This window comes from Pongo pygmaeus, chromosome 8, assembly GCF_028885625.2.
Source record: "Pongo pygmaeus isolate AG05252 chromosome 8, NHGRI_mPonPyg2-v2.0_pri, whole genome shotgun sequence".
Lineage (NCBI taxonomy): Eukaryota > Metazoa > Chordata > Mammalia > Primates > Hominidae > Pongo > Pongo pygmaeus.
The window spans coordinates 51,711,397-51,737,281 of record NC_072381.2 but is presented as its reverse complement, the minus strand read 5'-3'; the positions used below and the strand labels follow the sequence as shown (position 1 = coordinate 51,737,281).

The 25,885-nt window shown below is 41.3% G+C and overlaps 1 protein-coding gene across 2 annotated transcripts; it reads right to left on the bottom strand.

Annotated features, from left to right (window-relative positions):
- Window positions 1–2,267: 2,267 nt before the first annotated feature.
- Window positions 2,268–25,125, bottom strand: LOC129006532 (arf-GAP with GTPase, ANK repeat and PH domain-containing protein 5-like). 2 transcript variants are annotated; one of them, XM_054436241.2, is made up of 8 exons: window positions 24,521–25,125; window positions 24,083–24,151; window positions 21,724–21,792; window positions 19,040–19,074; window positions 11,389–11,489; window positions 8,760–8,795; window positions 5,389–5,440; window positions 2,268–4,749 (listed from the first exon to the last, which is right to left on the bottom strand). In XM_054436241.2, exons 1-8 carry the CDS (start codon window positions 24,741–24,743, stop codon window positions 3,199–3,201), a joined length of 2,136 nt encoding a protein of 711 aa, XP_054292216.1. In that variant the 5' UTR covers window positions 24,744–25,125; the 3' UTR covers window positions 2,268–3,198. The 2 variants fall into 2 exon arrangements, with proteins under 2 accessions (XP_054292216.1, XP_054292217.1); XM_054436242.2 differs by lacking the exon at window positions 21,724–21,792 and having other exon boundaries at window positions 2,269–4,749.
- Window positions 25,126–25,885: the final 760 nt, after the last annotated feature.

The following is a 25,885-nucleotide window of genomic DNA, read 5'->3' as shown; positions in this document are numbered from 1 at the left end:
TCCCTGTGCCATTACCCCCACCTCCCCGACCCAGGGCTTATATAGCATAGGGAAAGGGTAATGAGTGCTTCAGTAGGGATGTGTATGGCCAGACACAGTGGCTCACGCCTATAATCCCAGCTCTTTGGGAGGTCAAGGTGGGCGGATCACCTGAGGTCAGGAGTTCGAGACCAGCCTGGCCAACATGGTAAAACCTCGACTCTACTAAAAATACAAAAATTAGCCAGGCGTGGTGGCAGGTGCCTGTAATCCCAGTTACTCGGGAAGCTGAGGCAGGAGAATCGCTTGAACCCAGGAGGTGAAGTTTGCAGTGAGCTGAGATTGTGCCACTGCAGTCCAACCTGGGAGACAGAGTGAGACTCCATCTCAAAAAATAAAAGATAAAAAATAATTTTTAAAAAAAGATAAAATAGAAATCGTAGATGAATTCTTGGAACTGGGATTAATCAGAACATGGCAGATTAGCAACCAAGATGGAATTGCTTTATTCTCATTCAAGGTTTCCATCATTCTTCACTCTCACCATGCTGGTCACCTTGCTGTTTATTCCTCAAACACACGTGAAATGCGTTTCTGTCTGTCTTGGCAGTCATCCTGCTGCCTGTAATGTCAGCACTGCTTTCTGTCATCCCTTTGGTCAGGTCACTGTTCAAATAGCTCTCTAGACAGGCTCTTCCTTATCATTCTACCTAAAATAGCCCCCAATCACTCTGTGTCCCTTTAGCCTGCTTCCTCTTCCTGCTATTTCATACTACCTGAAAAAATACTTAAGTTTGAACTTCCTAGAACATAAGCTCATAAAAGCAAGAACTGTGCTCTACCTCTCCTCTCCTCTATCCCAGCACTTAGAAGAGCAACAGAGTCAGCATCCAGTGAGTGTTCACGAATCAAGTCACTGCTTGGCAGCATTCAGCACTGTGACCACAGCCTCGCCTATCTTCAACTCTTTCTCCTTTTATTATCCTCTCCTGCTTTTTCTCCTCCCACTCTAGTAGCCACTCTTCTGGGGGCTTGTCCCTTAAATGATTAGTCCTTACCTACCTATTTTCTGTCTACTTTATCTGTTTTTGAGACAGGGTCTCACTCCGTTGCCCAGGCTGGAGTGCAGTGGCATGAATACGGGTCACTGCAGCCTCCACCTCCTGGGCTCAGGTGATCTTCCTGCCTCAGCCTGCCATGCCATGTAACTGGGGCCACAGGCATGTGCCACCGTGTCCAGCTAATTTCTTGATTTTTTTTTTTTTTTTTGGTAGAAATGGGTCTCACTTTATTGCCCAGTCTGGTCTTGAACTCCTACACTCGAGCAATCCTCTCAACTTGGCCTCCCAAAGTGCTGGGATTACAGGCATGAGATACTGTACCTGGTCTTATTTTTTCTTAAGATACAGGGTCTCACCATCTGGCCCAGGCTGGACTCAAACTGCTGAGCTCAAGTAATTCCCCACCTCAGCCTTCGAAGTAGCTAGGACTAAAGGCATGAAACCACCATGCTTGGCTTGTCCAGTTTCATTCTACACACTTTCTCGGTATTTAAACAGCTGCTGTTGCTCTTCATTCTGTAGCTCTACATCAGATTCATGCTCTAGTCCTGTATATCCAAATGATGACTAGAGGCTGCTGGCTCTGCTCTTTCAAAGGCACAATGAGCGTAGCCCGTCTACAAAACTCTCCCTTTTCCAATCCAGCTTTCCCTCCTGCATCACCTATCTCTCTACATCTGGAACCATCGGCAGCTGCCTTCATAAGGCACCTTGGTCTGGCATTCAGAAAACCACCTTGTCTTGCCAGAGCCGCTTGGTCTTGGGTAGCAAAAGCTGTATGCAATCTAAATCAAGCTTTCAATCATGAGAAATCACATTCCTTCTTTTCCCTTTTTAATATACTCCAGTGTTTTGTTTTTTTTTTCCTTTCTCAATAAGCAAATTGTACCACCATCTTATTCTTTTTAAAAGCTGTAGATCACATTAATGGAAGTGTTTACTGCTGGGAATATTTTCCATGTGCAATGATCTGTAACCCTCTTTTTCTTTTCTTTTTTTTGAGACTGAGTCTTGCTCTGTTGCCCAGGCTGGAGTGCAGTGGCACAATCTCCGCTCACTGCAAGCTTTGCCTCCCAAGTTCATGCCATTCTCCTGCCTCAGCCTCCCAAGTAGCTGGGACTACAGGTGCCCACCACTGCACCTGGCTAATTTTTTTTTTTTTTTTTTGTATTTTTAGTAGAGACGTGGTTTCACCATGTTAGCCAGGATGGTCTTCATCTCCTGATCTCATGATCCACCTGCCTCAGCCTCCCAAAGTGCTGGGATTACAGGTGTGAGCCACCACACCCGGCCACGCCCAGCTAATTTTTTGTATTTTTTAGTAGAGATGGGGTTTCATCATGTTTTCCAGGATGGTCTCTATCTCCTGACCTGGTGATCAGCCCGCCTAGGCCTCCCAAAGTGCTAGGATTAGAGGTGTAAGCCACTGCACCCAGCTGATCTGTAACCCTCTTATCTCAACTAGCTGACATTATTAGTTCACATCCAGTTCAATTTATAAATTAAGAGAGGTGCCATGGGCCGGGCATGGTGGCTCATGCCTGTAATCCCAGCACTTTGGGAGGCCAAGGCAGGTGGATCATGAGGTCAGGAGACCATCCTGGCTAACACAGTGAAACCACGTCTCTACTAAAAACACAAAAAATTAGCCGGGTGTGGTGGCAGGCACCTGTAGTCCCAGTTACTTGAGAGGCTGAGGCAGGAGAATGGTGTGAATCCAGGAGGCAGAGCTTGCAGTGAGCCGATATCGTGCCACTGTACTCCAGCCAGGGCAACACAGCAAAACACCATCAAAAAAAAAAAGAAAAAAAGAAAAAAAAAAAAGAGGTGCCATGTGTAAAAAAATCAATGCATATTTATGAACTTTTTTTCAAATATATTTTCACACATCTTATATAAATACGTAATACAGAACCCTGTCTGACTTGGGCAATGTGGCCCAGGAGGGCCTGAGACTAACACATCCACCTCGGCAAAAGGACATAAAATATGTCTTATGGTCAGAAAAGTCAACATTTTGTGTATTTACTTAGTTTACAAAAGTACTGAAAATGCTATTATTAGCTGAATTTGTGATTTCCTTTTGAAATTCTGAGTTATCTTTATTTTCCTCATTTTGTTTTTGCACCAAGGAGACTGCAGTCAAATTAAACAGATACTACACACACTCGTCGGGGCAGCCGTACTGCAGAAGCACGTCGATGCACTCCTGGCTGGAGGCCTGCCGGGCGTAGGCCAGCGCTGTGTTCCCGTGGGCATCTCGGGCCATGATGTCCACCCCGTACCAGATCAGGAGCTGTGCCAGGACCACATTCCCCTTGCGGCAGGCCAGATGCAGCGCCGTGCAGCCGTCTCCCTCCCCACAGGTCTCATTCACCTCTTCCCGGGAGCCATGTGCCAGCAGCAGGATGACTGTCCGCAGGTCCTCATCAGCGGTGGCCCGCAGCAGGTGCTGGCCCAGGGACAGCTCCGTGCAGGGTAGTGGGGCCAGAAAGAGCTTCTGCTCATATTTGGAACGGATCCACCGTTCCTTCTCTTCCCTTGTGGACTCTACTGAGGGTTTCGTCCGCCCCTGGCTGCTCCCTTCCCAGATGCTGTTGGCTAGGTCATTGCCAATAGATAACATAACCTTCATGAGCTCAACTGGCCAGTCATCCAGGTCCAGAGATCGCACTCGGGAAAGGCGGGTGCCAAGACTGCGGTGGATTCCTGAGCATTCAATACACATGAGGACTCCCAAGTTCAAACTGGCCCACTTAGGATTCTGGGTCTCACAGTCCACACAGTGGGAGTTCCCACGCATGTTTTGGATCGACTGCAGGGCCATGGCCTCGCTCTGGCTGGTCAGCCGGCACTTGCTTTTACTGCTCTCGCATGACTGCAGGCTGGCCAGGATCTGGCTCTCGATGGCTTGGACCCAGGCATCCCGCTCCTCATATGTCATGGCTTCAAAGTGCCATGTTTGGCCAGTGACGGACACAATGATAAAGTTTTCTCCTTGTTCCTCAGCAGTGCTGGACAGGTCATCGTCTTTCAAATTGTTGGTACTTTTCTTCTTTAGGTGTTTCTTTTTACTGGCATGAGGAGAGGGGGGCAGGTTGAGCTTGGGGCTGGTGGTGCTGGAGATACTGGGGCTGAAGCATATGGAGTCACCCAGCTCGGTGTCTGAATTGGCTGAGATACATAGACTGTTCATGTTGTTGGATAGGCCATTGCTTTCAAAGCTGGAGATGGGCGCGCAGGCCGATGTGGCCAGGGGTGGCCACTTTCCTGGGACTTTGATGGTAGATGTCTGAAGGTCAATCTCTTTTTTATGAATATTCTTCATATAATCACCTAAGCTTGAATAATAGGTGAGCATGCCATTGGAACACAGGGTGACATATTTCTTTTTCCATGTCTTCAGCCATTTCCCACTTCGCTTTAAGAGCATGCCCTGTTTAATGGGGATGGCTCTGCTGCTCCCGATGGTGTCAGAATGACTCTCTGGGGCTTTCTTCTCTTTGTCTGGGTCACTCCCTTTCTCAGATGTAAACAGGTTGGACCAGCGCTTGGACTGCTTGCAAATGGGCGTGGGTGTGTTGGCAGTGGGAGGAACACTGATCTGAAGGTCCTCCTGGCTGGTGCTGGGAGTCGATGGAATGGAGGAGGAATGGTTACTGAAACTCCCACCTCCATTTCTTGTCTGGGTAATGTGCACGGTGGAAACCTGTGTGGAACAGGAGGAGGAATGCCTTCGAAAATTGGGTAGTGGCTTGCAGGGTCCTATAGACAATCACAATTACCTTTTAAAAAGATACATTTTCTGGGCCAGGCACGGTGGCTCACACCTGTAATCCCAGCACTTCAGGAGGCCAAGGCGGGTGGATCACGAGGTCAGGAGTTCAAGACCATCCTGGCCAGCATGGTGAAACCCTGTCTTTACTAGAAAAAAAAAAAAAAAATTAGCTGGGCATGGTGGCACATGCCTGTAATTACAGTAATTCCAGCTACTCGAGAGGCTGAGGCAGGAGAATTGCTTGAACAGGGACCTGGGAGGCAGAGCCTGCAGTGAGCCAAGATCGCGCGATTGCACTCCAGCCTGGGCTACAGAAAGAGAGTCCGTCAAAAAAAAAAAAAAAAAAAAGATACATTTTCTGTTGTTTAGATAGTACATTTACTCATACTAGCTCACTAACTAAACAGAGCTGCAGATCAGTTCTTATTCCAGCACATTCTTTTTACAACACTTAAGATGACTAAATGCAACATGAAATGAGGAATATTTAAAAAAAGATGCCTTTGACTTCAGCATGAAACAGATACAAGTGTACGATGAAAATACAACCTCAATAAAAGTGCCACTTACCGTAAATGAGTATAACCGTTCATCAAATATGCTCAAAGATCTATCTGCATCTCTATAAAATAAGAATGTGCATTACTTCAAAAACTGTTAATATCTTAGTATAATATTTGTTTAGTAAAATACCGCCTCCTGTGTGCTTTGCTGTTTACTTTACCAAAGCAGTTTTTACGAATTCTTCTCCTGGATCCTGACTTGCAGAGGGTTTCCTGACTTCTTCTTTCTCAGCACATCATGGCCTGTACCGTGAAGTCTTTTATATGATAACCAGTCAGAAATACCCATAAGTGTTGACTCTCCCTAACAGGCCATGGCAATAAACCAAATATATTTTCACTCTTCTAACCACACATTGAAACACAAGAATGTTCTACAAAGCAGTAGTAGTAAACTTTAATAAATGTAAATGTGATTCAGATTTCCTAGCTTCCTTTCTCTTTAGTTCTCTGTAGTATACTCTCATGATGTATTTATGTATTTTCTGTTGTTTGAATGACAAACTCATCTGCCTTTTTAAGAGGCCAGTCTTTGATGAACTTTAAACTTCGTAAAACTAATGCATTGTGCCTGTGTGATAAACCAGTGGTTCTCCAAATATGCTCTGTGGACCTCTCGGGATCCCCAAGACCCCTTCCAGAAGGCCTAAGAGGTCACAACTGTTCTTTTTTTTTTTTTTTTTTGAGACCAAGTTTTACTCTTGTTGCCCAGGCTGGAGTGCAACGGTGCGATCTCGGCTCACGGCAACCTTCGCCTCCCAGGTTCAAGTGATTCTCCTACCCCAGCCTCCCGAGTAGCAGGGATTACGGTGCCTGCCACCACTCCTGGCTAATTTTTGTATTTTTAGTAGAGATGTGGTTTCACCATGTTGGCCAAGCTGGTCTTGAACTCCTGACCTCAGGTGATCCGCTTGCCTCAGCCTCCCAAAGTGCTGGGATTACAGGCCTGAGCCACTGTGCCTGGCCAACACTGTTCTGAATCATACTAATTAAACCTAAGAAAGCTGATGAAAAATTTTAAAAATTTGTAAAAGTAATACAAAGTCATTGCCTGCTTTTTCGTTGACACTTGCCATGACTGTATAAAAGCAAAAGTGGCTACAATGGCTGGTTTCTCAGCATAAATCAAGGCAGTGGTACCAATTACATTAGTAGTCATTCTATTCTTCGCTGTCCCCTACAGTTAAAAAACATAGCCTGAATTACTTAAGAATGTCTTTGATGAAGCAGTAAAAATAAATGTTGTTAAATCTTGACATGTCTCTTTAATATTCTGAATAAGTGGAAAGTTAACGAGAAGTGCTTTTTTTTTGTTTTTAAAGAATTCGTGATTTAATTGTGAACTGAAAAATCACTTTTTTCACAGAACATCATTTTTATTTAAAAGTACAACTGGGCCAGCGCTGTGGCTCATGCCTGTAAAATCCCAGCACTTTGAGAGGCCAAAGCAGGCAGATGGCTTGAGCTCCTTCAGGAGTTCGAGACCAGCCTAGGCAACATAACGAAACCCTGTCTCTATCAAACATACAAGAAAATTAGCCTGGCGTGGTGCCACACATCTGTGGTCCCAGCTACACAGGAGCCTGAGGTGAGAGGATTGCTTGAGCTGAGATCATGCTAATGCACTCCAGCCAAGTGACAGACTGAAACTCAGTCTAAAAAACAAGTTCAACTATCATTCTCAAAAATAAATGAACTGAGAGGTTGTCACTTCAAGGGAAATACGTATTTGTTCCCAATGATAAAATTTAAGCTTTCCTGAGGACTTTGAAAAACTTGTTCCTTCTACTGTAGGCTTGACAGCTTTTCAATACTTAAAGGCGTGTTAAAGTAAGATTGGTGGTTAAACTAAAAGTGATTTTTGACACAATAAAACATAAACCAATATATTCCAAGTAACTAATGCAAGTATGGAGCAAAAGATCCATTTACTGTGCAAGAAAGATCAATGAGTACTGATGGAATAAATTTATTAATTTTATTAATATTACATATTAATTTATATATTAATTATTAATATGTAAAATGCCACTGTAACTAATTTAAGAAACCACCATTTATGAAGTTTTGATTTAGTGTTAATACCCACAACTGTCTGAAAACTTTAAAAATATATCTTCTACCAACTACATATTTGCACGAGGTTAGGTCATCTTATTGCTTCTTTTTTTCTTTTTTTGAGACAGAGTCTCCCTCTGTCACCCAGGCTGCGTGGGGTGCAATGGCGAGATCTTGGCTCACTGCAACCTCCACCTCCCAGGTTCAAGCGATTCTCCTGCCTCAGCCTCCCAAGTAACTGGGACTACAGGCATGCACCACCACGCCCAGCCATTTTTTGAACTTTCAGTAGAGGCGGGTTTCACCATGTTGGTCTGGCTGGTATCAAACTCCTGACCTCAAGTGATCCACCCACCTCGGCCTCCCAAAATGCTGGGATTACAGGTGTGAACCACTGTGCCCCACCAGCTTATTGCTTTTTTTGTTTGTTTAGACAGAGTCTTGCTCTGTCACCCAGGCTGGAGTGCAATGGCACGATCTCAGCTCTCTGCAACCTCTGCCTCCCAAGTTCAAGCAGTTCTCCTGCCTCAGCCTCCAGAATAGGTGGGACTACAGGCGCGTGCCACCACGCCCAGCTAAGTTTTTGTATTTTTAGTAGAGACGGGGTTTCGCTGTGTTAGCTGGGATGGTCTCGATCTCCTGACCTTGTGATCTGCCCACCTCAGCCTCCCAAAGTCCTGGAATTACAGGCATGAGCCACCGTGCCCAGCCTCTTATTGCTTCTTTAAAGCAAATTGCAAAGAAAGCTCTAGAGAATCCATTTGTCTCCTATTAAGCTCAACATGAGAGACTTTAAATAATATAAATACATGACACATTTTTTACTCAACTTTTGTTGTAGAAAAGTTATTTTTCAATGAAAAATTTCTGTTAACAATACTGTTCTCAAGGAATATTTTGTGTTGTTACAACCTGGGTCATGGGTTACTACCAACATCTAGTTGGTAGAGGCCATGAATACCGCTAAACTCTCTGCAATGCACAGGACAGTCCTCACAACAAAGCACTATCTAACCCATAATATCAACAGTGGTAAGGCTGTGAAATCTAAACTAAAAAGAGATTTTGAAAAAAATTTCAATTGTATAATTCTACCACAGTAAATATCAATATAATCAATATAAACACATACTCTTTGAGATTCTCAATCATTTAAGAATTAAGAGAGTCTTAAGGAACAAAGAAAATACAAGTAATTTGCTTTGATATTTTAGTAGGCACAATACAGCTTATGCTGTCTAGAGCTGTGACCTAACACTGAGCTTGATATCTTGCAAAGTAATTAACTAGAATAACAAGACAGGTTTCTAAAAAGCTCACCTTTGTGTGATATGATGATGTATCTCCAAGGTCACACTGTGGAAGGAAAAAAAATTCAGAACAATAGATGTTATCATTTGTTAGACCTGAAGACATATTTTAAAAGAGGGGCAGAGGAAACTCTCCTAGCGGCCCTGAAATTCAAATCTTCTAGTTCAGAACAGTACCATAAAGGCACTTTGTTTTCATTTCTTCATTTTTCACAAAAATATGAGAACCAAAATGTGAGGCAATATGCTGTTAGAAGATGCGTTTCTCTTGGTGATTATAATATATAAATCATAACAGATTTCCCTGTTACATGCTTTTCTACCCACAAAACATTTCATCCCATGTGATTTATTTTATGTATGTATTTATTTTTTGACCCAGAGTCTGTCTCTGTTGCTCAGACTGGACTGCAGTGGTGGGATCTTGACTCCCCACAACTTCCACCACCCAGGTTCAAGCGATTCTCATGCCTCAGCCTCCCAAGAAACTGGGACTACAAGTTTGGGCCACTACGCCCAGGTAACTGTTTTTTTTTTGGCGGGGGAGTGGATGGAGTTTCGCTCTTGTTGCTGGAGTGCAATGGTGTGATCTTGGCTCACCACAACCTCTGCCTCCCGGGTTCAAGAGATTCTCCTGCCTTAGCCTCCCAAGTGGCTGGGATTACAGGCATGTGCCACCACGCCCAGCTAATTTTGTAGAGTGAGGCTCAAAACAACTGAGGGAAGGCAAATCTCAATTTTAGTAATAGGTCTACACAATATTAGCACTTTTTAAAAAGCTTGTAACATTAGCATGTAAGATGGATATGTATATAGTGCTTCAAGTAGTTTTCATCTCTGAAATAATTTTAAAATCACAGAATTTAAAGTTACATGCTGGAAAGGACCAATGACCTTATGTGACATTTAATTCAACACTCATTTTACAGATCAGGGAAACAAACCTTAAAACTGACTTGCCCAAGGTCCCACCAAATAGGAGCAGTTTCTCGTCCTAAACTCAAATTAAGCAGTGGCTCTCAAACTTTGCTGCACATTAAAATCACCTGAGAAGCTTTAATATCTGCCTCATCTTCAACATGAGACATTTTAATTTAATTAGTATTGGGTATGGCTTTGGGCATCAAGGTTGTTGGTAAAAGTTTCCCAGGTGATTTCAATGTGTAGCAAAGTTTGGAATGATTGAGCTGGGGTGAAAATCAGAATCTTCTGGGATGCTTTTCTTCACAGAAAGATGTCTCACATCCATCTCTATTTTCCTAAAAGGCTTCTCCATGCCCAGAGATAGAGGGAAAGTGGAGATGGGAAGATACATGTGTTTGCAGACCTGTATTTTGAAAAAAAACCTTGCATAAGTATCTCAGTGAGTTCCATCTGTCCCACTGACAATAGTGCACTACTGATCCATGATAAAACATTTTTCAAAATATTTTCTTGAAGCCAATTTGCCCTATTAATTTGCTCAATAAACCTTTATTTCACCAATAGTGAATACACAAAATGATCATTTCTCAAACTTGCTGTTGGCAAATTAAAGCTTACTTTACTTTCAAAAGTAGACTTCTAAAAAGTAGAATAATGAGAAAAAAAGCACGAAATTTGTTTGAGGAAAATTAATCTTCAAAGCTGCTTTTGAATTGTATGCTAACATATCAAAATCTTTGGAACTCAAAAGAAGCCAGGGACTCTAGTCAAAGTAATTTTTGCGTATGTGTGCTCAAAGATTTAAGAGACTTGGTTGACTACAGACATTTAGTGATTACTCAATAGGTCCCAAAGCTCAGGACTTGAGACAGAGTTTGAGTCCAGTTTTTGTTCAAAACACAATTTCCAATTTCCTCTCAACTATTGTTAAAAGGGAGGGAAGAAAGTGACATTATTATGAGTGTAAACTTGCCACTTTTAATTGAAGTAAAAGTTATTGACAATTGAATTAGCTAAAAAGCCTAATGCATTTGAAACAAAATTGTTTATAAGCTAATGATGTTTACAGAATCAAAAGTAAAATTAAAGATAAAGACATTAATATTCTAAATTAGAACTTTCCAAACTGTGTTCTAAAAATCAAGACCAATAACCCAAGGAGATGAGAATAATGTACACTGGACAGCCCCTATGGAGCTGGTGGTGGTGTTGGTTGTTGTTCCTTTTAAAATAAACTTCATCTCAGGGTGCTCTCAAAGCACATCTTTGTGGCCCATGAGGCGCTCATGCACAATGGGAGAAATTCAAATGCAGATACACTGTGGTGCCAGAAGAAGAAAAGCTGTTCCTTCTTCCAAGGCTAATGTCCAAAGTAGTATACACTGATTTAGGCCTATAATGCACTGAAAAACTAAGTTTTCACAAAAAACATTCAATAAAGGGAACCTATCCTTCTCACTGTGTTCAACATTGTCTTAAGGCATAAAGGCATCAAAAAGATACACTGTTTCTGGGATTGCTTCTTTGCTAACTGATTTTTCCTTCCACCACGATGTCGAAGATTAAAAGAGAAATTGATACTTAATATTTAGAATCTGGATATCAATATATGGTTGACTCCAATTTCTTAAACTGATTGCTGAAGGGGACAACCAAATGGCTGAAATAATTTTAGAATAAAGGAATCTGTCCCTCAGCAGTATAGTTGTACTCACGATAGTATTGTCATTGTAAGATAAGGCTGGTTGGCTGTGCTGTCATCAAGGAATATTGTCAAACACGAGCTGTATTGTTGACTGAAATGCTCAGTAGGTACCTGAAGGGGAAGGGAAGTATAAGTCAAACTTATCAAAGTGTATTTTTTTCTCAGTTAAAATGTCAAATGACAAAGCACTAAGATATGTCTTACACTCCATGAACTGCCTGAGTGGTATCATGTGCACTCTATAGAAAACCTATTGGAGGCTCTCAACTTCCAGAGATGATGTTTAAGATACCGGTTATGAAATGCTGCCCTTAATATGGTACCTGTCATCAAACCTAACAAGGATTTTATGAATTACCGTTAAAAATAATGAGAAAAGTCGGCTTCGCCGGGCGCGGTGGCTCACACCTGTAATCCCAGCACTTTGGGAGGCGGAGGCGGGCGGATCACGAGGTCAGGAGATCGAGACCATCCTGGCTAACATGCTGAAACCCCATCTCTACTAAAAATACAAAAAATTAGCCGGGCGTGGTAGCAGGACCCTGTAGTCCCAGCTACTCGGGAGGCTGAAACAGGAGAATGGGGTGAACCCAGGAGGCGGAGCTTGCAGTGAGCCAAGTTCGCACCACTGCACTCCAGCCCAGGAGACAAAGTGAGACTCCGTCTCAAAAAAAAAAAAAAAAGAAAAGTTTAAAATAAGATTTCATTCTTTTTTTCTACAGCTATATAAAGCAGCCGAGAATTTCTATTATTTAATTAATTTATTTATTTATTTTTGAGACGGAGTCTGGCTCTGTCGCCCAGGCCGGAGTGCAGTGGCGCCATCTCGGCTCACTGCAAGCTCCGCCTCCTGGGTTCACGACATTCTCCTGACTCAGCCTCCTGAGTAGCTGGGACTACAGGCACCCACCACCACGCCCGGCTAATTTTTTGTATTTTTAGTAGAGATGAGGTTTCACCGTGTTAGCCAGGATGGTCTCGATCTCCTCACCTCGCGATCTGCCTGCCTCGGCCTCCCAAAGTACTGGGATTACAGGCATGAGCCACCGTGCCCGGCCCTTCTATTATTTATTTACTAGGATAAAATGTAATGTATTAAATAATCCTGCTACAAGAGCATTTTATTGCAGTGAATACAAGACTAATGCATTTACTAAATTGCTAATCCTAAATGTATTATTTCAGGTGATATTGTTACAAAAGAAGTGTTTCGGATTCAGAGACTCTGTGTGCCAGGGCTGCTAGGCCACCAACAAGTGAGGAAGCCATAGGTTTCTCTAGTCCTAGTTTCTTATGTGGAGGATAAAAAGAGAATCACTTAAATATTCTCTCACACCCTGAAAACAAATAACAACTTAAACAATCTAACTTTCACTTCATGTTTAAATAAGACTGCCAAGACATGACTCAAATGAGACTCTCAGAGAATACTTTGCATTCATTTCAAAACTTGATCAATTTCATTCTATAAATCATCTGACCTGCACCTAGCCATTTTCCTGCTCTACCCCTGCTCTCTGCCTAGAATACTGCTTTTCTCTTTCCTTGCTTCAGCAAGCTCAACTCCATCTACCCTCTTGGATCTCTTTGTCGGCAGCCACACCAAAAAACGTATTTTTGTACACTAATTAGTTGAATTCACCACTGCTTACAGGATGCTAATTCCTGCAGAGTATTCCCCTCATGAGAAAGTATGCCTCTCCATAAGAGGAAGGGAGGGCCCTTACTCTTCCTATCTCCAGCTGCTGAGCATAGAATTTTGAGTAAATCCAAAACTTCGACAAGTGTTTGACAATTCAGTTATCATTTGGAAGATAAGTCTTACTATATTTAATTACAGCAAAAACACTACCAACAGTTTACTGTTTATAGGTATTATTTAAGGTAGTCACAAAATAGAAACAAATAATCTAATGTCAGACAGTGTAAATCAGAGTATGAAATTTTACTATATTTAACAAGAAATGGAAGGGGTTACTTAGTAGTTTTAAGGTTTAATGACAAAAACTAGAAAATAATCGTACCTAGTAATTTAGTAAGTCAAAACCAAAGCCTTACCATCAAAGGTGCAGTACCCGTTGGATGCGGATGCCCACCCACTGACTTCTTCTGCTGTGCCTGCTGCCTCTCATTTTAACCCATTAAAAATACTAAAGTTGTTTTCCTTGTAGACATCTTTCACCTCCTTGGTTAGGTCTATTCCTAAGTATTTTATTTTAGTTTAGTTTAGTTTTGCAGTTATCAGAAAAGGGGTTGAGTTCTTGGTTTGATTCTAAGCTTGGTCGCTTCTGGGGTATAACAGAGCTACTGATTTGTGTGCATTAATTTTGTCTCCTGAAACTTTGCTGAATTCATTTATCAGTTCTAGGAGCTTTTTGGAGGAGTCTTTAGGGTTTCCTAGGTATATGATCATATCATCATCAAACAGCAACAGTTTGACTTCCTCTTTACTGATCTGGATGCCTTTTATTGCTTTCTCTTGTGTGATTGCTCTGGCTAGGCCTTCCAGTAGTATGTTGAATACAAGTGGTGAGAGTGGGCATACTTGTCTTGTTTCAGTTCTCGGGGGGAATGCTTTCAACTTTTCCCCCTTTCAGTATTAGGTTGGCTGTGGGTTTGTCATAGATGGGTTTTATTACATTGAACTATGACCCTTGTATGCCGATTTTGCTGAGGGTTTTAATCATAAAAGGATGCTGCATTTTGTCAAATGCTTTTTCTGCATCTGTTAAGATGATCATGTGATTTTTTTGTTTATAATTCTGTTTATGTGGTGTATCACATTTACTGACTTGTGTACATTAATCCATCCCTGCATCCCTGGTATGAAACCCATTTGATCATGGTGGATTATCTTTTTTTTTTTGAGATGGAGTCTTGCTCTGTTGCCCAGGCTGGAGTATGCAGTGGGGTTATCTTGGCTCACTGCAACCTCCGCCTCCCAGGTTCAAGCGATTCTCCTGCCTCAGCCTCCTGAGTAGATGGGATTACAGGTGAGTGCCACCACGCCCGGCTAACTTTTGTATTTTTAGTAGAGATGGGGTTTCACCATGTTGGCCAGGCTGGTCTCGAACTCCTGACCTCATGATCCACCCACCTCCGCCTCCCAAAGTGCTGGGATTACAGGTGTGAGCCACTGCACCTGGCCGGATTATCTTTTTGATATGCCGTTGGGAACTACAAAACATTGCTGAATGAAGTCATGGACACAAACAAATGGAAAGACATCCCATGCTCATGAATGGGTAGAATGAATATTGTGAAAATGATGATACTGCCAAAAGCAATCTACAAATTCAATGCAACTCCCATCCAAATACCACCATCCCTCTTCACAGACTAGAAAAAACAATCCTAAAATTTACATGGACCAAACAAGAACCCACATAGCCAAAACAAAACTAAGCAAAAGCAACAAATCTGGAGGCATGACATTACCTGATTTCAAACTATACTATAAGGCCATAGTCACCAAAGTAGCACGGTACTGGTATAAAAACAGGCACAGACACCAATGGAACAGAATAGAGAACCCAGAAATAAACTCAAATACCTATAGCCAACTGATTTTCAACAAAGCCAGCTAAAACATAAAGTGAAGAAAGTAAACCCTATTCAACAAATGGTGCTGGGATAATTGGCAAGCCACATGTGGGAGAATAAAACTGGATCCTCAACTCTCACCTTACACAAAAAGCAACTCAAGATGGATCAAGGACATAAATCTATGACCTGAAACCATAAAAGTTCTAGAAGATAACATTGGAAAAACCCGTCTAGACACTGGCTTAGGCAAAGACTTCATGACCAAGAACACGAAAGCAAATGCAACCAAGAACAGGAAAGCAAAACAGGTGAGACTTAACTAAAGAGCTTCTGCACAGGAAAAGGAACAATCAGCAGAGAAAACAGACAACCACAGAGTGAGAGGAAATCTTCACAGTCTATACATCTGACAAAGGGCTATTACCCAGAATCTATGAGGAACTCGAACAAATTACAATTACAAAAATATGGAACCAGCCCAAATGCCCATCAATCAATGAGTGGATAAAGAAACTGTGATATACATACACATATATACATGAGGAATACCACTCAGCCATAATAAGGAATAAATTCATGGCATTCCCAGCAACCTGGATGGAAGTAAGACTATTATTCTAAGTGAAGTAACTCAGCATGGAAAACCAAATATCACGTTCTCTTTCATACGTGGGAGCTAAGCTATGAGGATGCAAAGCCATAAGAATGATACAATGGACTTTGGGGACTTGGGGGAAAGGCTGAGAGGAGGGTGAGGGATAAAAGACTACAAATTGTGTTCAGTGGATACTGCTTAGGTGATGGGTGCACCAAAATCTCACAAATCATCACTAAAGAACTTAGTCATGTCACCAAATGCCACCTGTTCCCCTGAAAACCTATGGAAATAATAAATAAATAAAGTACAGCATTTTTCTCAGCAAACATAAATAAAATAAAACAAAGACTAAAGTTTACATTTTTCACTCTCCTTTTGGGCAGGACAAATTTTAGATATGTTTTTAAAGAATTAGTAACTTTTTTCCTTTTTCCGAGACAGGGTCTCCCTTTGTTGCCCAGGCTGGAGTGCAGTGGTGCAATTATAGTTAACTGCAGCCTCAAACTCCTGAGCTCAAGCGATCCTCTGCCTCAGCCTCCCGAGTAGGTAAAACGAAAGGCGCATGCCACCAGGCCTGGCTAATTTGTTATTTAACCTTTTTGTAGACATGAGGTCTCGCTAGGTTGACCAGGCTAAAAATGAACAAATCTTACTTAACTTAAATATTTCTAACACTTTGGGCATTCATGAAAACAGCTCCATCTATGTTGTCAAGTAATGGGAAGTATATGGCAGTGGATAAAGTTTGAATGAAAATATTAAACAAGGCCTTAGGAGAAAAGTGTAATATGCTTATTATAGATACATTAATTTAAAAAATTCTCTGGCTTAATATCATTAATTATACTCAAATTAGACTTTGATTTAAACATAGGTCCTAAATTTGGATTAAATATAATAGATTGACAACAAATTTATTTCCTCTCCCTCCAGAAGTCTCATTAGTCATAAAATAAAGGTTACACACATGACCAGCAGAGAAGGTTGACAGAGATAATTTTTAATCAATGCTGAGACATAAAAAGTAGATAAAGTAGTGGTAAATAACACGGAAGCACAACTTTGTTGCCTACGGAAAGTGACTGGAACAGAAGCGAGCCAGTTTGTCTTGCAGAACTAAAGGCAGGTTGTGAACTTAACAGGCAAATGGCACTTTGGGAAGTAGGGTAAAATTAAAAAAAAAAGCCAGCAAGGTCAGTTGAAAATCTCTAAACTAGAGCCCCAAGTCCACCTGTCCTTCCATCTGACAAGAAACTTAGATGTGTGTTCTCTGGATATATCAAACCTGAGAATCTCTGGCTCAGAGATACCATGGCTTAAACCTGAGATATAAAGAAAACTGTACACCAAAAATGGAACTCCAACTTTCTTCGCTAACTCTGCTTTTGGAAAGCAAGTGGCCATGCTTTTACTTTCCAGGCAGAATATTGGGAGATCCTTCTCAGAAGAAACTGAAATGTCTTGAATAAAGATCCCCAGATAATACACTGAGGTCCCCCAAATGAAAACTAGTGAGGCTTCTAAGGCCTCACACTGAGTGCTATCAGTTAACAGAAATCCTGTTTCCAAATAAAGCAGGCCAAGGACCACCACACATTGGAGGGAAGCCTCCAAGAAAAGAGATCAAAACAATAGAAAAAAGGAATTGATAGGACCAGTCAAAATCAGGAGCAAAACTTTAAAAAAAAATCTTAAAACACTCTCAAAAAATATAAAATTCAATAGAAATAGTAGAGGATAAAGTCACAGAATATCCCAGAACTAGAATAAAAAGACAAACTGAAAAAAATAGAAGGGGAAAAATTAAAAATCAATGCAGGTGTACTGGTCTAAGCAGCCTAGCATCTGAATAACAAGACTATCAGTAAAAAAGTAACAGAGAAAATAAAAACAAATTCTGAAGAAGAGATAGTCTGCAGGTTTACTAGCCTCAATAAAATGAAAAGATCCCCGACAAGCTGTTATAAAATTTCAGAGCCTCAGAGAGAGAGATCTTAAAAAGCTTCCGCAGATATCTAAAACCTGGTTGTAAGTAATGTATCACACACTGGCAGTAGATTCAAGAACAACAATGTAATGCGAGCACAACTGCAAAACGTCTTCAGAACCATAAAATTTAGATTCAACCTAGAGGTGTACTCTATCAAAGAGGAGGGATTTTAAGACTGGCCAGCTCTTTAAACATCTCCACCCAGGAAAATGTGTTCAAGTACAACTAGAGAGGATAACAGGACAGAAGGAAACACAGAATCTAGGACTCAGGTGATCCCACACAAGACAGCAGTTACATGAGATCCCAAAAGACTTTAAGGAGTTAGCCCAGAAAAGCAGACATCGAGCATATCTAGGGAAACCCACGCTATATTAAACTAGGATGACAAAAGGCCAAAGAAAGTTGCCCCCCACACACACATAAAAAGGAACAGATGTGTTTTCACAGATGGAAAATATCTTTGAAAGGCATGTGATAAATGCTACAATACTTGAGGGAAAAACAGCTGTTAGAAAATAGGCAAATGAATATAGTCAGAAAATTAGCTTCATGTTAAAAAATAATAGATGTGAAAGCAAACAGAGCACCCAGAGGCTACTTACAATATTTGGATAGATAAACTAATATAGGCTAGGAAAAAAGAGAAGATCCAGGAGAATTGCAGAAGTGCTCAGATTTCAGAACTGTTTCAGAGACAGGATGAAGGATATGTAATGCAGAGGCACAGTGAAAACACCATATGACTTAGCAGTGAATAATATTTGCAGAGTCATAATCATGTAAATATTACTGATTTAATTACAAAGTGTGCTACAATTGGAAGGAACACAGGGAGAAACATAAGATCATGCTGTAGCGAGGAAGGTATGCTTTTACCTGCTGTGACAGAAAGTCAATAGACAGTGCTGGCAATTAACTTAGCTATTCTATTTTTGTTCTTTCATTAAAAATAAGATTAAATATTTAAGGCACTTTTTTTTTTTTTTTTTTTTGAGACAGAGTTTTGCTGTGTCGCCCAGGCTGGAGTGCAATGGCGTGATCTCGGCTCACTGCAACCTCCACCTCCCGGGTTCAAGTGATTCTCCTGCCTCAGCCTCCTGAGTCGCTGAGATTACAGGCATGCACCACCACGCCCGGCTAATTTTGTATTTTTAGTAGAGACAGAATTTCACCATGTTGGTCAGGGTTGTCTCAAACTCCTGACCTCAGATGATCAGCCCGCCTCGGCCTCCTAAAGTGCTGTGATTACAGACGTTAGCCACCATGCCCAGCCTTAAGGCAGATCTTTTGAACCAGACTATTGAAATTTAATTTAAATGTCAGAAATCTTTAAAAGGTGGACACACTAAGCTAAAGACTTTTCTGGATAAATTTAATACTTAGGAAAATAGAAGAGATTTAGAAAATCCACAAAAAGAGGTCCATGCTACCACCACCAGGTCCACATTGTAATTTAAAGAAATCAAGAGAGGCATCCTTTTATGTCAAACTATCAATTTCTTAACTATTTGAGTGTTTACTTACATGGTTTGTACAGTTGCTTCTTCTTATTTCTACAACTAAGAATAAGAAAAAAAACTGGTCACTTCTGATACAAATACCATAAATAAAAGTAGTTGTTAACATCTTACTGATTAATCCTATGTAAAATGAGACAAAATTCCATTTAAAAAACAATTTTCAATAATTTATAATTTAAATTATCTGGCACAATTAATTTCATAAGTCAAATCTAAAAACTTAGTTTTTCATTTAGTTTACTTTTTGTTTCTATTACATACAAATGAAAGAATCCTCATGTACAAAAGAAAAGGGCAAAAAAATTAGGCCAGATGAAAAATTTAGCTAATAAAAAGTTTAACTGTTGCATATATGAGCCATGATCCATTAGTATTCTCTCATTCTGCATTTACACGTAGCTTAATTTAATTATCAGACTCTAAGAGCTAACAGCTCTAAGAACTACTTCCTGACCAGACACCTAGCTCTAGATGCAACAGAATCCCTGTAAGCATCTTGAACCACACTTAGTGGTTATCTACTAATACGTCACTAAAAACAAAACAAAATTAAAAAAGGGTCTTTACAGAACTGGAAAGTAACCTATCTTAAATTTTTTTTTTTTTTTTTTTGAGATGGAGTCTCACTCTGTCACCTAGGCTCGAGTGCAGTGGTAGGATCTCAGCTCACTGCAACCTCTGCCTCCCAGGTTCAAGCGATTCTCCAGCCTTAGCCTCCTGACTAGCTGGGACTACAGGCATGTGCTACCATGCCTAGCTAATTTTTTTTTGTATTTTTAGTAGAGACAGGGTTACACTGTGTTAGCCAGGATGGTCTTGATCTCCTAACCTCGTGATCCACCCACCTCAGCCTCCCAAAGAGCTGGGATTACAGGCGTAAGCCACAGAGCCTGGACTAAATTTTAATGTTAAAATGAGTACACAAACCTAATTGGACATGGTGTCTGCAGCACAAAAAAATCACTTTTTTTCCCCCTAAAAAAAGCCCAGAATAATAAAAGCCCCAAGAGGGACTTGGGCCATGCCTTGTTTCCTACACTGCCTCTGCCTTTGATGCTGGAAGGGCCTTGTAGGCAAAAGTTCCTACCACTGAAGAGTGAGGGACATGGAATAGCTTTCCTTTCACTGCTTCCATGCTCTCTAGGTGTGAGAAGCCCATGGCTCTGGAAGGAACTGGGAAATACAATTCTGATATGTTTTGGATATGTTGCCCCTCCAAGTCTCATATTAACATGTGACCCTTAATGTTGGAGATAGGGCCTAGTGGGAGGTGTTTGGGTAATGGCGGTGGATTCCTTATGAATGGCTTGGTCCCATCCCCATGGTAATAAGCAAATTCTCATTATGGTAATTTAAAAGACTGTGGTACAGGCCGGGTGGGGTGGCTCAAGCCTGTAATACCAGCAGTTTGGGAGGCTGAAGTGGGCAGATCACTTGAGGTCAGGAGTTTCAGACCAGCCTGGCCAACATGGTGAAACCCTGTCTCTACCAAAAATACAGAAATTAGCCAGGTGTTATGGTGCCCGCCTACAGTCCAACTACTCGGGAGGCTGAGGCAGGAGAATTGCTTGAACCTGGGAGGTGGAGGTTGTAGTGAGCCAAGATTGTGCCATTGCACTCCAGCCTGGGCAACAGAGTGTGACTCCATTTCAAAAAAAAAAAAAAAAAGAGTGTGGTACCTTCCCGCTTCCCCTCTCTCCTCCCTCTTTCACCGTGTGGAACCACCTGCTTCCCCTTTGCCTTTTATCATGATTGTAAGCTTGCTGAAGCCCTCACCAGAAGCAGATGTTGAAGCCATGTTTGTACAGCCTGAAAATCTTTGAGCCAATTAAACATCTTTTTGTTATAAATTACCCAGCCTTAGGTATCTCTTTATAGTAATGTAAAAAATGAAGACAAATTCAAAAAAGAAATAACTGACTCAAGATGGGCAACGTCTACTCAAACTATAAAAACAAAGGTTACAAACTCCCGTGTTTTACTGTGCTGCATTACTTCGTATATTATTATAGAACCCTCACTTGTATTCTTGCTGTTTGAGTCAACTGGAAAACTCGGCTGTGTATGGCTTCTTGGCAAATAAATGAGGATTTAACATAACATTAAGGGAAATAAGCAGGAGTAGGGCATGTTTAAATTTACATTACATCAAATGAAAAGGTTAATAACCTAAAACTTTTGAGTAGCATAAACTTGGATGTGGTAAATGAATATTGTCAGAGGACTGTGTAAGAGGAGGCCCAAATCACAGATTCAATCCCTGATGATAAACAACTATGTTTTTTAATTTGTTTAAATGAAAACCAAGCTGAAGCCTAAGTTCTATCTTTCATCTTTAAAATGTACTCTTTGGAGCAAGGGAAAAGGGATTATAAATAAAGTTAAATCCATTAATTATAAATAAAGATAAATCCAAGAATTATAAAGAGAAATCCATGACTTCTCCATCACATGACAAATTAATTGTGTTGATAAAAAGATGGCAAAATATATAAACAAAAAGGTTACACATTTTCACTAACATCATAACAACTAAAGGAAAGTATATCACATATTAAAATAAGACAAGTGAACATGGGAAAAGGTGAAAAATTTAAACCACTATGAGTTTTTCTAAATACTTTCTATAACCTGATCAAACAAGAGCTTTTATTCTTTCTCTTGGTGGAAAAAACAATGTTGTCTCACCATCTGTTTGAGAGTTCCTCTGGAATATTGTGCTTGCCTCTAGATTGGCAGAAGGGTTAAACTCCAAAGCTATATGCATAGAGGAAGAAAAGAAAAAAAGATGTAATCATTGATAAAAATTTATCAACTCGTTTATTTGACTGCTGCATTTAGGCTATTTCACTATCTCTACTTTTATTCTTATCCATTGAAATGAATGTATAGACAAAAGATAGAGCCAGGCAAGATGGCACATGCTTGTAGTCCCAGCTACTCAGGAGGCTGAGATGGGAAAATCACTTGAACCCAGGTCAGGAATTTGAGGCCAGCATGAGTAACATAATGACACCCTCCTTTATTTAAAAAAAAAAAAAATGAAGAGGTAAATGTTGGCTTTGAGTTGTGTAAAATCAACTTTGCATAAAATAAATCAAGATGGCAGTAAGTTTTAAAAGACAGGTCTATTTTATAGGCAAAATATAAGATGTATTCTAGAGTTTTTAAAATTTGTAAAAAGTAAATTCAGCATATCTGTCACTTCCATGTTATTCTGAGGACACAGAACCTTAGTTCTGTTGAGTAGCTGTCCTCCAACATCATGTGATATCTCTAAGTCTTCATTTCTTCATTAGCAATACATAGGGAGAACATACACAGGCCTTATTTGTATTGGAAAGGGCCAAGTGAGACATACATAAACTGTGTTGTACTCCTAAAGAATGACAATAAAGAGCCATTTTTGGGCTCTCATCCAACACTACCCATCTACTAACTGGTGTGTAACATCAATCAGGCTTTCCTAACATCAAGCAGAGTATAAGTTTACACAAGTACTTAGATGCTTTGTGTATAAAGGTATAATCAATTAATTCACATAATATATTTGTTTATTCCAAAGCAATCCTTAAATATCTTGAAAAGTGAGGATAGTACTTCCAAGTTACAAAGTCACACTCATAATGAGTCTTAATTATCCTACCTCTTTAAAAAGTAAGAGCCCAACCAAAGTTTAAATAGAAGAGCCATAAGACATTTCCTCTACAGTAATGAACTCTCTGGCATTTAAATGAAACCAATAAGCCAACTGGATTTAATATGTTTATGATGCAATGTTTTCTATTTTGAAATTTTCAGTTTTTATTCAAGAACCATATTATTACCCAGAATTACTTTTACTTAGATTCATCTCTTTGCAAAATTTTAGAGGGAAACCAACTAATTGTTTTCTCTTTTCTACCGGCTCCCATCCCCCACCTCTCCCAGCAGTGTAGAGACTAAAAAACTCCAACTTTCTTTCCTTTTTTTTTTGTGAGACGGAGTCTCACTCTGTCACCCAGGCTGGAGTGCATTGGTGTGATCTCTGCTCACTGCAACCTCCACCTCCCAGGTCCAAGCAATTCTCCTGCCTCAGCCTTGTGAGTAGCTGGAACTACAGTCATGCGCCACTACACCCAGCTAATTTTTGTATTTTTTTTTTTTTTTTAGTAGAGACAACTTTTCACCATGTTGGCCAGGCTGGTCTCGAACTCCTGACCTCAGGTGATCCACCTGGCACGGCCTCCCAGAGTGCTGGGATTACAGGCGTGAGCCACCAAGCCCAGCCAAAACTGTAACTTTCTTATCTTTGAACAAGATGCTATTGTCAGGAGGGGAAAGGACAAAGGGGGAGCCACGGCAACAAACACTCTTACAGGGAAGGTCTGACATTTTAACCTGCAATCTTTATATGCACATTAAAAGTCTATATTGACGTTTCATGTCTTTTGAAAGTTTTGACCATGAACCAATCCCCACCTCTCTTTTAGAACAAGGAGGTAAATAAAGTCTGTTAAGTCACCAGAATAAATCTGGAGACACATTTTCTATTAAAGTAAGAATTTTAAAGTAATCAGAGCCTCATAGGTAAACTCCTTTGAGAAACCCCAAACACACACACAACCATTTTTCTGCAGCCCTGGCTGTGACATTTCACACCTTTCACAATTATTTTAAGCACTCTCCTTTTTTCTTTTTCCTTCTGTGTTCAAATTACAGTTAGAAGAAACTAAGCAGCTTCTATCAAGGTGACTTAAAGCAGCCCATTAAGAATACCATATAGCCTCTCCCATGGCAAACTCCATTCTGATTTTAAATAAGAAATCCCCAAATATTTGAATATGAACTGTCCTGAGATTTAGCTACTTTAACAAAGGAAACAATTAGGCACTTACCTGGTTCCTTCACTTAGGTACTATCTGGATAGATACAAAGAAAAAATAAGATGGGTACTGAAAAGTTGGGATATTTGAGTTTTTATTGAGAAAAGGAAGAGAATAGTCCAAAGAAGCCTAAACAAAGTCCCACAGGATAATAAATAGAGCTACAGACACTGTTGTCTCACCATCTGTTTGAGAGTTCCTCTGGAATATTGTGCTTGCCTCTGGATTGGCAGAAAGGTTAAGCTCCAAAGCTGTATGTATAGAGGGAGAAAAGAAAAAAGATGTAATCATTTATAAAAATGTATCAACTCATTTATTCAACTGCTGCTTATTCAACAAGAGCCATAAATAAATGGTCCCATGCCAGCCTGGGAGAATGAGATGAGAGAGCAAGAACTGGGCGATTGGGAGGGGAGGCAAAAAGAAACTGACTGGATTCGATGGGGAAAGACTATGGGGTAGGAATGCAAGGTGGAGCCAGCTTTTGTTCCTGGCCAGCCCCCGGGAAAGCTGGCTACAGGCAGAAAGGAGCTCCAAGTGGGGGATGCCTCAAAGGGAACCTAGGGGACAGCAGCAGCCAGAGGCAAGCTGAGGGCAGATGGCACCCGTCACCTCCTTACCTTCAGGCGTCTCCCAGTCACGGATGTGGTGCATGTGAAGGTCCTCACCAACTTCAACAGTCACCTCAGCAGGCTGTATAGCAGCAGCCATGGGCTTGCCTGCCATCCTGTCCCCAGCTCCTGCCTCATAGATCTCAGATTCAGAGGGACACACCGACCCCTGTTGCTGGTCAAACTCGAGGCTGATGCTGGGGTGCACACAACAGGTCAGTATGTTCCCCATGGGGCGCCTCTACTGTCTGCCACCACCTGTGCCTCTGCTCACAGCTTTGGCCACGCACTCCTGCTGTCCTAGGCCAAGGCTGTGCTGCACTTGCAGAGATGGTCTTCCCACTCCTCGCCTGCCCACCTCACAGCCCAGCCCCGGGCACCAGCCCTGGCCCCGGCCCCAGCTAGGGCTGTGGGCCAAGGCCCACACCCTGCCACCTCCCCTGAGTTGACTTGTCTGGGAGGGTGAAGACCAGCCGGCTTATTTAATAGGTTGTGAACCCAACAAGCGCTGAGAGACACAACAACTGCCTGAAGAGAGAACAGACGGAGCTCCTCCTCCTTCTGTAGTCACCTACAGACTGAAGCCCACTGGCCCAGGTGGGAGCCCAGGCATGTGACACACAATGCCCCGCCCCACACTTCACAATGCCCTCCCTGACAGCTCACAATGCCCCACCCTGGCTGCCACCCCTCCCCCACAGCTCAGAATGCCCCTGCCTGGGCTGCCCCACCCTGTGGCTTATGCTGCTCTCCTGGTCCCTTGTGCAGTGCCAGTGGGACTAAGGTTTTCATTCATCACCAGCTTCCTGAGATTTTAGTCCTAAGAAAAGTACAGGGTAGTTTGTTACTTGAAGCCATCTTCCTCTATGAGTTGTATACAAAGCCTCAGTAGAGTGGGTCCCATTAGCAACCAAGTTGAACAACTTTTATTTGCTGACTGAGTATAGATACACCTGAATTGTTGACTGCTTTTGTAACTAAACACTCCTCTCCTGTCTTCCAATGAGTGGTCATTTTTGTCTGCAACTTGACCACAGCAATCCCTGGGGCCCCAGCTTACTCTCAATCAAGAGTTATGGCTGTATGTCTTGAATGACACCTTAGGACCCATCCTGCCTCCACCTCCTTCTCCATAAAATAAAAACCTAACTTGTCCCTCCAAGCTCTGAAATGCTGAAACTTACCAACTCCCTTTTCTCCCCGCTATTTCTTCCTTCCATGGCAGGGACTTTCAGATTTTCTTTCTTTTACTAACAAGGCACTAAGCATGATTTTGTCATACAAAATCGAGAGCCATAAAGTGGGTTATCACACTCCTATTTCAATAAAGATGAACACTCGACATCTGGCAATAGTGTGTGCCTGACAGTGTCC